Here is a 14,594-nt window from a genome sequence, read left to right as displayed (position 1 = left end):
TATAATGAATAAGCTGTAATGAGATTCAAAACACCTAAAGTTATATATAGTTATATATAGCTAAAGGTGATAAAAGTAATTTTTTAAGTGAACTAATCTCCATGTTCTTTGTTCCAGTGCTGGATAAAAGTCAACATGTGTGTTTGATTTACAGGAAGCAGCGTGAGTGCAACCTTACTTTTAGGGTCTGCAGTGTTTGTGTGGGATGCATAAACACACTGTGATCATACACTGCACAGCTGGTCTAACTGTAGATATAAATTACAAATTGTTCCTCTAAGACCGCTTGAAGAGCCGTAGACACTCTGAACAGCTGTTTGCTGCAGCAGAAAATGTTGCTTTAAGTGCTAAAACTCTTTTAGTGTGTGCAAACACTTTTGGGATTACAGACATAAAGGTGGAGGGGGACGAGCAGTTGCGAGAATCTTCAGACTGCCTGTCACAGAGCGAGAGAATACACTACAAGCTTTGGCAATCAAGCTACACTATCAAAAGAACACATAATCACATAGCTGGCAAGCAACAAATCCCATGAGCACCAGCATACAAACAAAGGGTGCAGGAGTCTGGACATTTATGGATTTAAAAACATGCCATGTGATAGCATTTAATACAAAGGAAAGATGTGTTTGATTTTGCACAATTTCTAGACAAGCAATTATATTAAAACCAATCTGGAGAATTGAAAATGTTAATTAATTCATTCAAAATGTCAAATTTACTTCAGTTGTATCCAGAGCACGATTAAACAGACCAAGTGAGCACTCCATAAGCATTCCTTTACTTGATTCAGGTTTGTCCAAATGTGATTCTGTAACAAAGCACAGCGCCTGACAGGAATCTCTTTCCTGGATCTCCACAGCTTATGAGTGCTGCAGCTCAGCGTCTGACGCAAGCCAGAGTAAAACCTCAGAACACCTGAGGCATGCACGGAGGGGACGCGCCTCTCTTTTTGCACCTGAGCAGCATCACAGGACGAGACAAGCAAACAAAAACAAATGATCCGCAGGCACATTTTATTCAGAAAGCTGCAATAAGCTGAATTCATTGTCCAGAATACTTCTAACGCAGTTTGGAAATAAGGTAATTAAAAGGTACAGGAAATGCCTGTGATGGAGGAAGTGTAGTTTTATATAATGCCTCATTGCTCAGTCTTCCAGCCCTGTGCCAGTCCAATAACTCATTAGCTGGCTCTATAGTAAGTAGTAAAAAATGTAAAAGCTCAGATTTACTGTACTGCTCTGCACACACATGAATAAATTAGCATTATTAAAAATACAGAAGAGTAGGTGTTCTTAATGGAGGGGTGATGACGTGTGCAGCTGTGCATTGCTCTCCTATCAAACGAATACGTTCCTCCTCTTTGAAATGCTCGCAGGCGTGACTGGGAGCCCCCGCGAATGCATCTGTGCCAATCTTCATCTCTCTAATGAGGAAAACGTCAACTCGCTCGCAGAGACCGATATCACAAACAAAGCGGCGCGCGCCTTTCTAAAGCCTCTCGTCGAGTCAACCTCAGAACAACACTGTCTCTTGAAAGAAATCTGGCGAAAGCATGTGACGGTGGGCTGCGCTAATCCTAACGGTAAATACAATAACTCTGCCAGCAGAAGCTGATTAACGCCAAACAGCCACTGTAATTATCACATTAGCATATTGTAATCTCGCAAATTACCATGAAAATCACCATGACAGCTTTCTTTTCTCTCTCTCCTCCAGCGGGGAGATCAGGGGACGATTTAATTGCTGAGAATTATTTTTTTAACGGAAAAAAAAAAGAAGAACAAAACAAGAAAACATTGACACTAATCACGAGACTAATCCTCGGGACGGGCGGGGGATGTTATACGTATCATGCTAACAGAGGAAGCGCACAGTCACGCATGGGAGCTACTTTAGTCGAGAAACATTTTTGCAGCCCTGCATTCATTATTCATTAAAATGATAGAAGGAGCAAGTGGAGGCTTAATGTGAGCATCCTGGAAGCGCCAGTAACACAAACACCACACAGACAACACACACACGCTCTTATAGTCCAGCGTACCATAGCTGTGTGCATTGCAGTGATTCACACACACATCTTTCCGTCCCACAGCTAATGCAGTGAGCATGTTCACTGAGTGCACGCAGGAAGTGATGACATATTTAAAAGGAACCAGGTGGCCCCATAATAGCACACTCAGAGCCAACACACAGACACACACTCAGGCCCACTGGCGGACTGAAAGGACCACAGGAGGAGCTCGATATGGGACTGTGGAGGAGTGCTAAAACACTTCCTCCTCCTTTCATATTTTCACCCCATCCGGCTCCTTTATACTCCTTCATCTGCATCATGGCGCTTCCAAATAACGCCGTCCCTGGTGAGTTCAGGCCTGTGGTTCTACGTGAATCACGTTCGCCCCGTGTTCATTAACAGGTGTTGTTGGACGATTCCATTTGTGGCCACTCGTCTGTGTATGAGTGCACAAACGTGTGGGTGAGGTGGGAGACGCCCTGCTTGGATGATCTGCTGTATGATTTATTTTTACTTTTTTAAATTCACTGGACGGTATCGCCTCTCGTTATCTTCCAATTATACACTTCCTGTGTGAGTGGGTGAGACGGGCGAGCACTGAGGTGGAAAAGTGAAAAACGCTTATGGATGTACATTTAACCTAAAGGCCTCCTCGGCTTATTTCTTCACTGAAAGGCTACAGTTGAACTCTGAGTCTCTCAAAGTTTTTGTGCAACGATGCAGCTAATGCGTTTGGAGTAGGCTTTGTGCCCTGCTATGAAAAATATAAATATAGTCCTTCTGCACAGCACATCTCAGCTTTCAGGTTCCTTTGAGGTTACAGATGAAAATCTGGGCCAATGTAGATAGAAATGTTTAAAATAATCATTTGGGTGATAGCTAATGTCAATATTTCTGGCATGTTTTATTTTATTTTACACTCTTTTTAGAGAAACACTTTTTTAAATTACCTTTTAAAAGGCATTCAATCAATGATTTCGTGAGCACAAACTCGATGACAAGAGATGAATATCAGCTACTGACACTAGACGCAAATATTCAGCTAATACATCAGTGCATCGTTGACCGCAGTCATGCTGAAAGCTTTAATCCCAAGTCTGTGATATGCTCAACTAACAACAGACAGCACTCCCTGCAAGTCTTACCTCGGTTCGCTTTCAAAAATCCCTGGTGACCCTTTAAGTATTTCCCTCTTTTCAAATTAGCTACAACTATGAGACAATGAGAGGTTTGTGCTCACATTGTTCCCTGATTGATGCTAACATGCTACTTCCACACCATTAGAAAGGCGTCACATACTCGAATTATTGGCCAAGCATTTTGGGGGGTAAGCAAAAAGTAAAAGCTGATTTTTTCTAATCTTTTTCACTTCTGTTATTTTGAGGAAAGACAAAAAACTGCATCTATGCTTTAATGAAAGTGAGTATTTCAGCTGCTCCTCTTTCTCTTCGATTCATCAAAAACTAATTTAAAGCTCATTTATTGATAATTTTAAGTAGTTGGGAAAAACACTTAAAAATATGGTTAATGTGTTAAACTTCCAGCGACTTTTGGAAAAGGGAATAATATTTGAATTAATAAAAATAAATAAAATCCAAACTATGAGCCAGGTTACCTTCAGGGTTTTTGCAAGTCTATTATGTTGATTAGTCCCAGCAATCCACCAGATATTTATTCCCTTGCATATAACAGCTAAATCATAATTGGTCATAAAACAACAGGAAACCTTGCACCACTTTTAAGGTTCACGTGAGCCTTCAAGAAATTTTGTTCTAAAGTGATGAGTTTGTTGCTTTTTGGTCCCCCAACGTATAACTGAATGGGGCACTTTTGCCTTTAGGCACTTTCCAGTAGAGCGGCTCATTCTGAATCACTCGAAAACAAGATTTTTGGAGGATTTTTGATTTAGACTAAGCGGTTTGTGAAGGAATTGTGATTTTAGCCTTGGACTCGACCTGAGCAAACTTTGACAGAAAAGAGCAGGAGAAGCAAAGAAAAAGCAAAGGATGGAGAGACACTTGTGACGAGCGTTGCGGCGACTCAGCAGTTTGGCTGCTGCCTTTGCCTTCACTTTAACGGGTAACTCAGCACGCACAGCAGCTCTTCTTTACTCTCGCTCTGCCTCCTGCTCTGTACTGTTCATCCTGTACCTCCCTCCCTCTCCTTCTCCTCTCCAGCTAATCTACAGTCTGGCTGAAACTTCTCCATGAATAATTGAGATGAATGACAGCACCATCTCATTACGAATTCACATAACACGCCATAGCCGGAGAGAGAAAGAGAGAAAAAAACGTAATAAAAAGATGAAGCACTGAGAGGACTGGGGCTGGTAGTGCTGTGTGTGTGTGTGTGTGTGTGTGTGTGTGTGTGTGTGTGTGTGTGTGAGAGATTGGTGATGAAACCAAAACTCAATCATTTAGATCCAGCTGCCTATTTGATTGGCTGCATCACCGCACTGAAGACATCTTGGTTTTTTATTAGAAAAGGTTCCAGCTGCGAATCACGAGTCGACTCTCGGTGACACCAATTAGTCCTTTATAAATGCTGTATACATATGTGAGTGTGTGCTCAGTGTGACTGCAATCGGATGAATCACCCAGTTTGCTGCTAATAACTCTTAAATACCAACACATCATTTTGCCCTGTTTGCTCGCACACTGTGTCTGCGTGTGCTTGTATGACTCAGCTCATTCTTTAAGTCTTTTTTCCCCCCAATTACCACCCTGCTACCAACTCGTTCACGCTGTGCGTTTTTGCCTCACCTCCAGCTCCTGCTCTCTCTGCAGGGCAAACTGTTTGAACGACTTGACGATGATTCCCGCGTTGGAGCAGTCGTACACAAAAATGGACGGGCTCCCCATCCACGTCTGCAGGTCGTAGATGGACAGCGGGATGTACTGGGTGTAGTTCTGAGAAAGAGAAGGCAGGAGGGGATAACGTCAGAGTGAGGAATTGGAGAGATAGGTGCATCATGTTATTGCTGATAACTCACTTTTATAGATTTGTGTTTAATTATTAAGCAGTCATCTGTTTGATGAAGAGTGCGAGCAGACGAGCGAGAAAAAGAGAAAACCGGAGTGAGGCAGAGGAAAAATGGGGACGATGGGAACACAGACCGAGGAATATAAATCTAATACCCATGGTGCAATAAAGGTGCTCTCCCCTACACTTATTGGAAAATTTGGTTCTTCGCACCTTCTGTGATGCCCGTGTCCACATCAAATCCCCCACTGATGTCCTGTTACAGCAGCCAGCGACACTGCAGCTTCATTTTATAGGATAAGGAATACCGAATAAAATGCGAAAGAAAAGAGGGAGAGGACATTAGGCCCGAGGGTACACTGAGGACGTGGAGCCAAACGCTAGCGCTCGACAGCAGCGGTGCATCATTGTAAGTGGGTGCTTACTTACAGGACAAGATGATGAACAACTCCAGATTTTATATCTGATTCCCCAAAGTCAGCGAGTCTGTCCGCATCAGTGCGATGCTGAGATCACAGCAACCAGGTGAGATTTGATTTAATGTCTGGTTGTCAAGTTATTTTCTGACTGCAAGAATGTTCCAAGAAACTGAAAACATCTTTTTTTTTAACCTGCATTTTAGCCACAGGAGCCTCGGTCCACTTTAAGCTTCTAGGTGAACACTTCAGGAGTTACTACTCCAAAGTGCTTCAGTTACACAGGCTGACTGCCAGCAGTACCATACTGACTGATCCAAAACAAGTATATTAGCTACTAAGATGCATGCAGTATCTACTTATACCTTTAGATACAAATTCACAGTTTCTGTCTTTGTGCAGAAACTTTTAATTGCACTACAATGACCTGTGAGATATTTGGACTCCTTCATTTACGACAAATGACTGGACTACATCAAAGTACATTTTTCCTGTACCTGTGGTGCGTGACAGAGAGCCACTTTGCACTGGAAAAACAAACACAATCGTCAATCATCATCTGGACCAACTGCCAGATGTTGCTCTGTGCGCCTTTGTCTAATTCCTGAAAATAAACATCGGTGTTTCTAAATGAACGATCTCCAGCACCTATTGCCAAAGCACAAGCATGAAATGACATAACGGGATGTTTAAAGACTGATATAGAAATGCTGAGGACACTTCACGGGTACATAAGAGGATGATCTTGAATGGGAGATCACCCAAAATTAAATCATGTATAGCCTTTTGATTTTCACAGGCACGTTCCTGAAACTTTCCAATCGCACCTCATACATCTTATTAGGTCCAAAAATGAACTGCCTATAGTTTAAGATGCAAATGGCCTGTCTGGTTATTTGTGAATAAAGTAATGCAGGGATTATGAGCTCTGCTGGAGACTAAACAGCATTACTCCAATGAAAGCATGTGAAAACATGTTTATTTTACTTTGCTTTGGTTTAGTGCACGTGTAAGCACAGCCTGTGACATTTCAGCGACAAATAATCAAGTCGTCCTTGGAAATGACAGCAGTAAACAGCTAACACCATCATGGCTTGTGAACGTGACAGTGTAGGTCTGATTAGAAAGATCTGTGAAGGCCCGATATCGTCTGTGCATGTGTGGTACCTTATTAAAAACCCAGATCTCTCCATTGACAGTAGGTCGTGGCACGCCGTGGCCGTTGTAGTGGAAGAGGACTCGTTCTTCCTTGGCGTTGCGTCTGAGTGACGTGCACAGTTTCTTCACTTCATCCACCGTGGGGTCCAGACTCTGCTTGTAACGGGCCTGAAAGAGGAGGGAAGAAAAGATGTCACAATGATTGATGCTTTAGTCACACTGGGAACAAGGACACTGCTGCTCTGCGTTTTGTTTCGGGCAGGGAGATGTGCTGCATTTAATTTTTTCTTTCCTTTGCAGTTCAGTAGTCCTGCGTCAGTTTAACTTTCTTTGTTTTCTTTTTCTTTGATTCAGCAGCACTCACAGGCCCTTGGTTTTGAACAAATAAACAACCACATTTTGGTTATTCGCTGTTTTGCTTAGCTGGGAAGTACAAAAAATTCAGCTTTTGGTGTATGAAGCACTTATTGGTCTGTTCTGAATGAATATATATATGACTGCATCAATTTTTACAGTGTGTCCCAGCACAGGACACTTCTTTAAATTCTCTCCATATTAGGCGACGGAGCAGACTAAAAGGTATGGCAGCTGATGTGCAGGGTGGACTTGAGAATAATCTTGCAGAACATTTTCAGTCTAGCTTTAAACTGTGCAGGAATGTGGGGGGATAATGTGCACCTGTAATGTCCAAAACAAGTTGTATTGATGCATCTTTCTGTGAAGCACTTCGAGTTGCATCGTTGTGGGACTGTAGTCTATAAATAACCTTTTGAGATCTGTTGACTGATGTTTCAGGAAGGATGAAGTTCACCACTCTGCTTTATTCCATCAGTGAGAGTGGCTAAGATTGGAAATTATTTTCTATGTGAAACATAAACCAAGAAAACAAAACAAACAAGAAGCACTCAGAGAGCACAAACCTTCGCCAAGGCAGCGTCATCTCTGTGCAGTATTTGCTTTTAAGGCAACAGAAGTTTATTTTCTTTGTTTTTTTAAACATACTTTAAGTACTTATGTTTGTAGTGCAGTAAAAACAAGTGCAAAGTGCAGGCTTTTCCTATTTGCCCTGTCGAACCCCATTTTAATATACAATTACTTCATTTTAAGTTTTTATTTTTATTATTTTCCCTTAAAGTGGATGTAGCTCATGTGTGGCAGTTATTTATTTAAACAGTTATAACCTGTTACGGTAATGTACATAACAAAGCTATAAGAAAATGAATCAACTACACTCCTGTAACCCACTGTCATTTGAATAGCTACATGTAGCATTATTTTCACTTTGACCTTTGGCTCTACTTACCTTAAAGGAGAGCAATATATTAGCCAATAAATCATTATGATGACCTTGAAGGGATTGAGACAAATTTCTATTGTTTATTAACATGACCTCACTTTACACCCCTACAAAGTTCTATCGAAGTTTTATTCATTCAAAACTTTTCAAGCTTTTAAAAACAGAATGACAGACACACACATGCAAGCACCACCAAAACCTTAACCTCCTTGTTGGAAGTTAATTTGGATTCCTAATAATAATAATAATAATAATAATAATAATAATAATACAGTAGACTGAAGGTTTACAGAAGGACTGACGAATCCACTTATCCAAAAATACAGGCAGCTGCCAGTGCAACCCCTGAGTAAATGTTATCAAATTGAACATAACATATGACATCTTTCGTGTTATCGTTTTCACAAGCATATCACCGATTTTGGGACTGATCCGAGATTTTTAGTAGATGCACCTACTGCATGGTATGGCTTTAGTGCACAAGTGCATTGAATCAAGAAAATTAAATGAAATTCAGTTTTTATTTATATAGCACCAACTCTCAAAATCAGTCCCCTCAAGGCTTACATACTTAAACAGAAGCTTACTTGTGTTCATTTTAATTAGAGATATTTTTATGATCAACAACTAGTAAACAGGACGAGAACCAAACTGTTCAAGGACAATGTGTCTTACACTGCAGTCAGGTTTAGACTTTTAGTAATAATTATCGAAGATGAACTGAACTCCATGTAACTAAGAAGTAAAGACGCCATGTTTCATGTTCAAGCGCTCTGAAAGGGAGAGGAACACTGGAGAAATGTAAAAGAAACTCTGCAGAGCTCACAAGGGCACAAGCTATTAAGATCAACTTCCTTTTTCAACAAAGTAGGTGACCTTGAGTCCACACTTCAAAGTCCACATTCTCCACAGCAACTTCATACTCATTTAAAAGTGCAGGAAGTCTTTCTTTTATTTCATAAATCTGCAGTTTGAGTGTTTCTCTATGTATATTGTGCAGTCTTTCCGCTCTCCTCTCAGACACAGAAACGTGTTATAAAAAGGAAAAAAGAAAACTGGAAAATCACACATGATAGTATTTATCATTTTAACTGAAAACAAATCAGTGAACAGTGGACGAGTGAAGAAAAAAGGATGGATATTATTCTGCAATCATCTGATTTCAGAAAATCATTTGGTCCTCAGCAAGATTATTTAAATACAACCTCAGATGACTTATTATGGGATGCCATTATTTAATGAAAACTAAGCCAAATTGCAAAAGCAAGCAACTAAGAACTCCAATGGTTCAGCAGCTTTTAGAGCCACCTTTAACAGCAATAACTTGAAATAACTGTTTTCTGTAATGACTATCAGTCCCTCGCATTCCTGCAGATGAAACTTTTACCCACTCTACTTCATAGCTCTGCTTCAGTTCATTGGTTTTTGGATATTCATTTATGCTAAGCTCTCTTAACATCCTGCCACAGCAATTTAATCAAGTTGAAGTCTGGACTTTGACTCTGATTCTTTTCTTTTTCAGTCATTTTGTTAAAGATTTAATGCACTGCTTGTGATCTGTGCTATGCTGTGGCATGAACTAATTTCTTTCCAAGCTGTAGCTGTCAGTGAGATTACATTTCACTCTAGAATATATTGGTATACAGAGGAATTCATGGTTGACTCAATTTTAGCAAAATGCTCAAGTCCTCTGGTTGCAGAGCCAGTCCAAATCACCACCTCTATGGGCTCAAAATGTGGTCATAAATATTTTGTACTTGTAAAAAAGATTTGTATGTGTAAAAAAGATTTGTGTGTGCGTAAAAAAGATTTGTGTGTGCGTAAAAAAGATTTGTGTGTGCGTAAAAAAGATTTGTATGTGTAAAAAAGATTTGTGTGTGCGTAAAAAAGATTTGTGTGTGCGTAAAAAAGATTTGTGTGTGCGTAAAAAAGATTTGTATGTGTAAAAAAGATTTGTGTGTGCGTAAAAAAGATTTGTGTGTGCGTAAAAAAGATTTGTGTGTGCGTAAAAAAGATTTGTATGTGCGTAAAAAAGATTTGTGTGTGCGTAAAAAAGATTTGTGTGTGGACTTAGAAAAAAAAAACCCTGCAAGTTACAACTACGGATTTTTGACCCTATTTTTCTTCCCTTCATCTGATTGGTCAATGTCATGTCAATCACAAATGTAACAATCCAATCAGAGAACAGATGGGTTTGGCTGTCGAGGGGCGCTTTTTTTGAACTGCAGGTCCTTGAAGGGTGATACCGTTTGAAGCTGGAGGATCGCTATATAAATATCCGATAGCAGCTAGGTCCCCTAACTTTCAGTAGCTGTTGAAAGGAAAAAGTTGTGGTATGTCAGTGGTTAGAAATAACATTATTACTTTAGGATTAGTTTAACACAAAGTCAGGGCTGACCCAGGACCATTGCTGTGAGTCACAGCGCAGCATAAAAGTCCTTTCACATCGGATGCAGGATACGCTGCTAATGCTAACTGCTAACTAAAAGCAAAGGATCCAGAATTTGTTACGCTGGCTTGACCAATCTGATGAAGGGAAGAAAAATAGGGTCAAAAATCCGTAGTTGTAACTTGCAGGGTTTTTTTTTCTAAGTCCACACACAAATCTTTTTTACGCACACACAAATCTTTTTTACGCACACACAAATCTTTTTTACGCACACACAAATCTTTTTTACGCACACAAATCTTTTTTACACATACAAATCTTTTTTACGCACACACAAATTCTTTTTACGCACACACAAATCTTTTTACGCACACACAAATCTTTTTTACGCACACACAAATCTTTTTTACGCACACAAATCTTTTTTACGCACACACAAATCTTTTTTACAAGTACAAAATATTTATGACCACATTTTGAGCCCATACACCTCTTCACCACCAAACATGACTGTTGGTATGAGGTGTTTGTGTCGATATAACTGTTCCTGAGGTCCCGTGGTTCGTTCAGATGCAACTTTGCAAACCTAAGCCATGTTACGAATGTTCTTTTTAGAGAGAAGATGCTTTGTCCTGGGAAACCTTCCAATATTAATGGCAGACTGGTGGCTATCAGGTGCCAAAGCTGTTGATGGAGAACTAACATCAACAAGTGAATTGCCAGAAAAGCAAAATGAATCCACGAAAACTGATGAGACTATTTTAGGTAACAGTGAGCCCAGCGGGGAGAGACTCTAATAACTACACGTGTTAGTAGATTTTCACGTGCTGTTTTGAAGAGGACACAAGCTGAACCTGAATGTTTTCTTCCATTTAAGAAAGACCACGTTCACATTTGAAAATACCAGACCAAAAATAAGGATCTGAATCAGCTGACAAGTGACTAACCAGCTGGCAGACCAAAGACAAGCATCCAAAAACCGTCCTGACTCAGACAAAGGCGTTTTTGTTTTGCAAGAAGCCAAACGCCTAAGAGAAGTTTTCACATTTCATATTATCGAACAATAATAATTTCAGCTAAACAAAAAAAAGTATGCACGAAGTGCAACGCTTATAGAAGTCTTGTGAAAAATGGTCTTAACACAGTGAATCACAGAAGGTACAAAAGCAAGTGCAATTTGTGAGCAAACAAGGAGGCTTTTACACTTCTGAGTGTGAACTTCAAACAAGCTGCTGATAGCAGTAAGTGTATGAAACATGACATATATAGTACCAAATCTCTTGTTTTCTGAATAAGGCGCAGTCACAATAAGAAAACAAAAGCAGTAGATACAATTCACAAACAAAATAAAAGCAGAACACCGAGTTTGAGATTGTGTTGCTGCTGCTTCACTGCTGTCAACTTGTGTTTTTTTTCTGCCACCTCTTGCTTACTTTAGACCACACTTCACTGGGCTGTGTCATTTTGCAGGAGCAAACCAGCGTGAAGCTCATGCCTGTGCGGAAAAGGTACTCAAGAAACTTTAAAAGGACTAACGGTAGGAGACAGAGGACATGTGCATTGTTGGCGCTCCTTCAGCTCATTAAGTGAAATGTTTGTGTGCATGCATGAAAGGACACAGAGGTGTCAACTAGTTATGCAACAGAAAAGCACCCGTTTAGACCAGTCTGAATCATTATCACACTCACCAAGGTCCTTCTGTTACACAACCAACCAGCCGTTTATCAAACAGCCAAATGGCTTTGAATCACAGAAGAAGTCACATTTCAACTTCAACTTCTTGCGAAATTTACAGCTGACAAAACAAAAACCAAGACACCAAATCAGATCTGCACAGGGTTCATTTTACCAGCTCACTGATTTAAGATCCTCTTCACAGAACACAAATATCAACTTTTAATTACTTGATATTAAAAAATAATACTATTTTTCAAAACAGACCTATACAGAAGTCTTCATTATAAATATTCTCACAGTATTTATTTTCATATCCCACCACTCATTCTGCCAGTTTTCTATTTGGCCCCACAACACTTATGTCACTCCCTCAATTTGTCCCGTATACCAAGGCTACAACTTACCAAAGCATTAAGGGTTTGATCCCAACCTGGATTCATGGCTACATGTCAACTTCTCACTTTCCATCCTGCAAAGTCACTATCTAATAAATGTAAAAATAAAAACACTACATTCATGCACTGATCGCCACCTTTAAAATTCAGTGAGCAACCATTAAATTTTATTTTGCCTTCAGCATTAATCTGCAGCGCCTGACGCTTAAAAATATATAGCCAAATCATTTTCCCCAATCACAAGATGCAACATGTATCTTAATCAACCAAATGTCATCAACAGAGATCAAAGAAACTGTAAAAAAAATAATAATAAATAACAGTACAGCTTTGCACCCAACCCTGCAGCAGACTGATTATTTTCCTTCCCAACACAAACGTCACTAACCATGTAAGATATGGGTTCTCCAACTTTAGGACACACCCAGGGATCCCTTCTAGCTACCACATTATTATTCCAGCTTCTAGCTTTTATCACAACTTGAATATTTTTAAAAGTGTCAGAAAAAAAAATTGATTTTGTTACCATAAACACTCCCCCTCCATCAATACAAACTTTATTAATATTACAGTGCAACTTTAAGTTATTTTGTGCACCTCTCTGCTACAAGGGTGAGAAGACCCAAAATTAGATAAACAGAAAATACGAATTTCAGTATAAAAGCTCCACCAGAACTCCTGTTTCTAAAACTCCTGCACTCTTCATGTTCCCGGACAACAAGCAGATGTAGAATCACTGATTTATAGGTATCATGTAGGCTTCATTACTCATTGAACTATACAACTTATTAATGACCCTCTGTGTTTAAATGTTACAGCTGTGTGATTTTTAATTAAACGGCGCTGGATGGTGTAATCCCAGTTGGGAGCTGTGATTTGCAGAATAAAATTACCACTTGCTCATTGTTCCGTCACATCATACAACGGCCAGACTGAACAGACCTTCATCAAAGATGTCAACATTTCAACTTCCCGTATCTGGAAGACTTTGCAGTGCGAGAGGAAAGCTTGCAGGCTGACTCAATTTGGGCATAATCAGATAAAAGCGTCTGAATGTCGAGAGGCGCAGCGCTCGCCCCGACGATATCAAGTGGTATCTGAATGGCTTAATGGCGTTAGTGAGGGAGCTGCAGTGATGGAGGTGCAGCGCCTGGAATCAGAACTCATAGTGGAAACTGGGGGAGGTGTGCAGAAAGGCGAGAGTGTTAGGTGGGACAAGTGTTTACACTTTCTGTAGCTGTTATTTCACATGATTCCCAATTGTATTTAGATGCTTCAGCAAAGCTGCTGATTTACATTCATGACAGCTGAGCATTTAAAATTCAAGTGGCAGAAAGAGATTAAGACAAATTCATATGTATGAGGAAGACACCTAGAAGAGTCCATTTAAATATACCAATTACAGTTTTCTTGGAGAGGGAGACGCGAGTGTTCCTGTGCAAAGAAATGGACTCACTAACAGCCTTGACCTGAAGGGGGAGCTCCAGCTTCCTGTGAGGACAGAGCGTCTCCAGAGGTTGAGTCAAACTGCAGCTGTTCGCCTGTTGCTTCTCCACCTTTCACCACCGCTGCAAAACACTTCCACTATTTCCATTAAGGCTACAGGAAACAAACTCTTTGTAAAGGCGTGCGCTGTGCCAGCCCTGCTGCCATTCATCATCATGTCACCTCTTTAGAACAGGCAACCTTTTCAAAGCACCGCACGCATTCAGGATGAAGCTAAACACACACAGTTTAGCTGCAAGACTCAGTGAACTATTCTGTGACAAATTTCAGCATACTGTGCAGACAATAAAACAGGCAATGACTGCTGGGCACAGGTAAAACTCAGTCTGTGTGATCCATCATCATTAACACCGAAGCAACACAAAATGTTTTTTATAAAACAAATAAAATAAGAGAAATAAGAAATGTCTTTTACCCATTAAAGAAAAGACTTCTCATCTTTTCAAGCTCCAAATGAAAATCTGAATAAATAAAACAATTAAAGTAAAGGATGCATTAAGCCGGATGAAGGTGACAGCAGCAGCCACTTGTTGTCAGAGGGAGGAAATGAGCAAAGGCAACCTTTGTCCTCTCAACCACTAATCAGCATCTGAACATCAACAGCAGCCTTTTTAGAAGTGAAATACGTCAAAGAAATATGGAGACTGAAGAGGAAACTAAAACAAGTGAGGAGTAGAAAGATAAAAAACAGTTTGAAGGCATCCTCTCAATGCCTTTACCTACAAAAGTCACAGCTGCCAAACCTTTTTCTGATGTT

The 14,594-nt window shown here is 40.1% G+C and overlaps 1 protein-coding gene across 3 annotated transcripts in view; it reads right to left on the bottom strand.

Moving 5' to 3' along the window:
- rptor (regulatory associated protein of MTOR, complex 1) overlaps positions 1-14,594 on the bottom strand; it is a 199,813-nt gene that overhangs the window by 121,999 nt on the left and 63,220 nt on the right. For all 3 annotated transcript variants that reach the window (XM_085460410.1, XM_085460411.1, XM_085460409.1), the window contains 2 exons: positions 6,583-6,741; positions 4,780-4,926 (listed from right to left, as the gene is read on the bottom strand). In XM_085460410.1, the coding sequence (XP_085316536.1) occupies positions 4,780-4,926; positions 6,583-6,741 (306 nt within the window). The remainder of the gene's footprint in view (positions 1-4,779; positions 4,927-6,582; positions 6,742-14,594) is intronic.

Source organism: Copadichromis virginalis, linkage group LG6, assembly GCF_057382275.1.
Source record: "Copadichromis virginalis isolate Kocher_CV1m ecotype Utaka linkage group LG6, C_Virginalis_male_GT1.1, whole genome shotgun sequence".
NCBI classification, from domain to species: domain Eukaryota; kingdom Metazoa; phylum Chordata; class Actinopteri; order Cichliformes; family Cichlidae; genus Copadichromis; species Copadichromis virginalis.
Note: the sequence above shows the minus strand (reverse complement) of the source record. Positions and strands in the feature narration are given on the sequence as shown.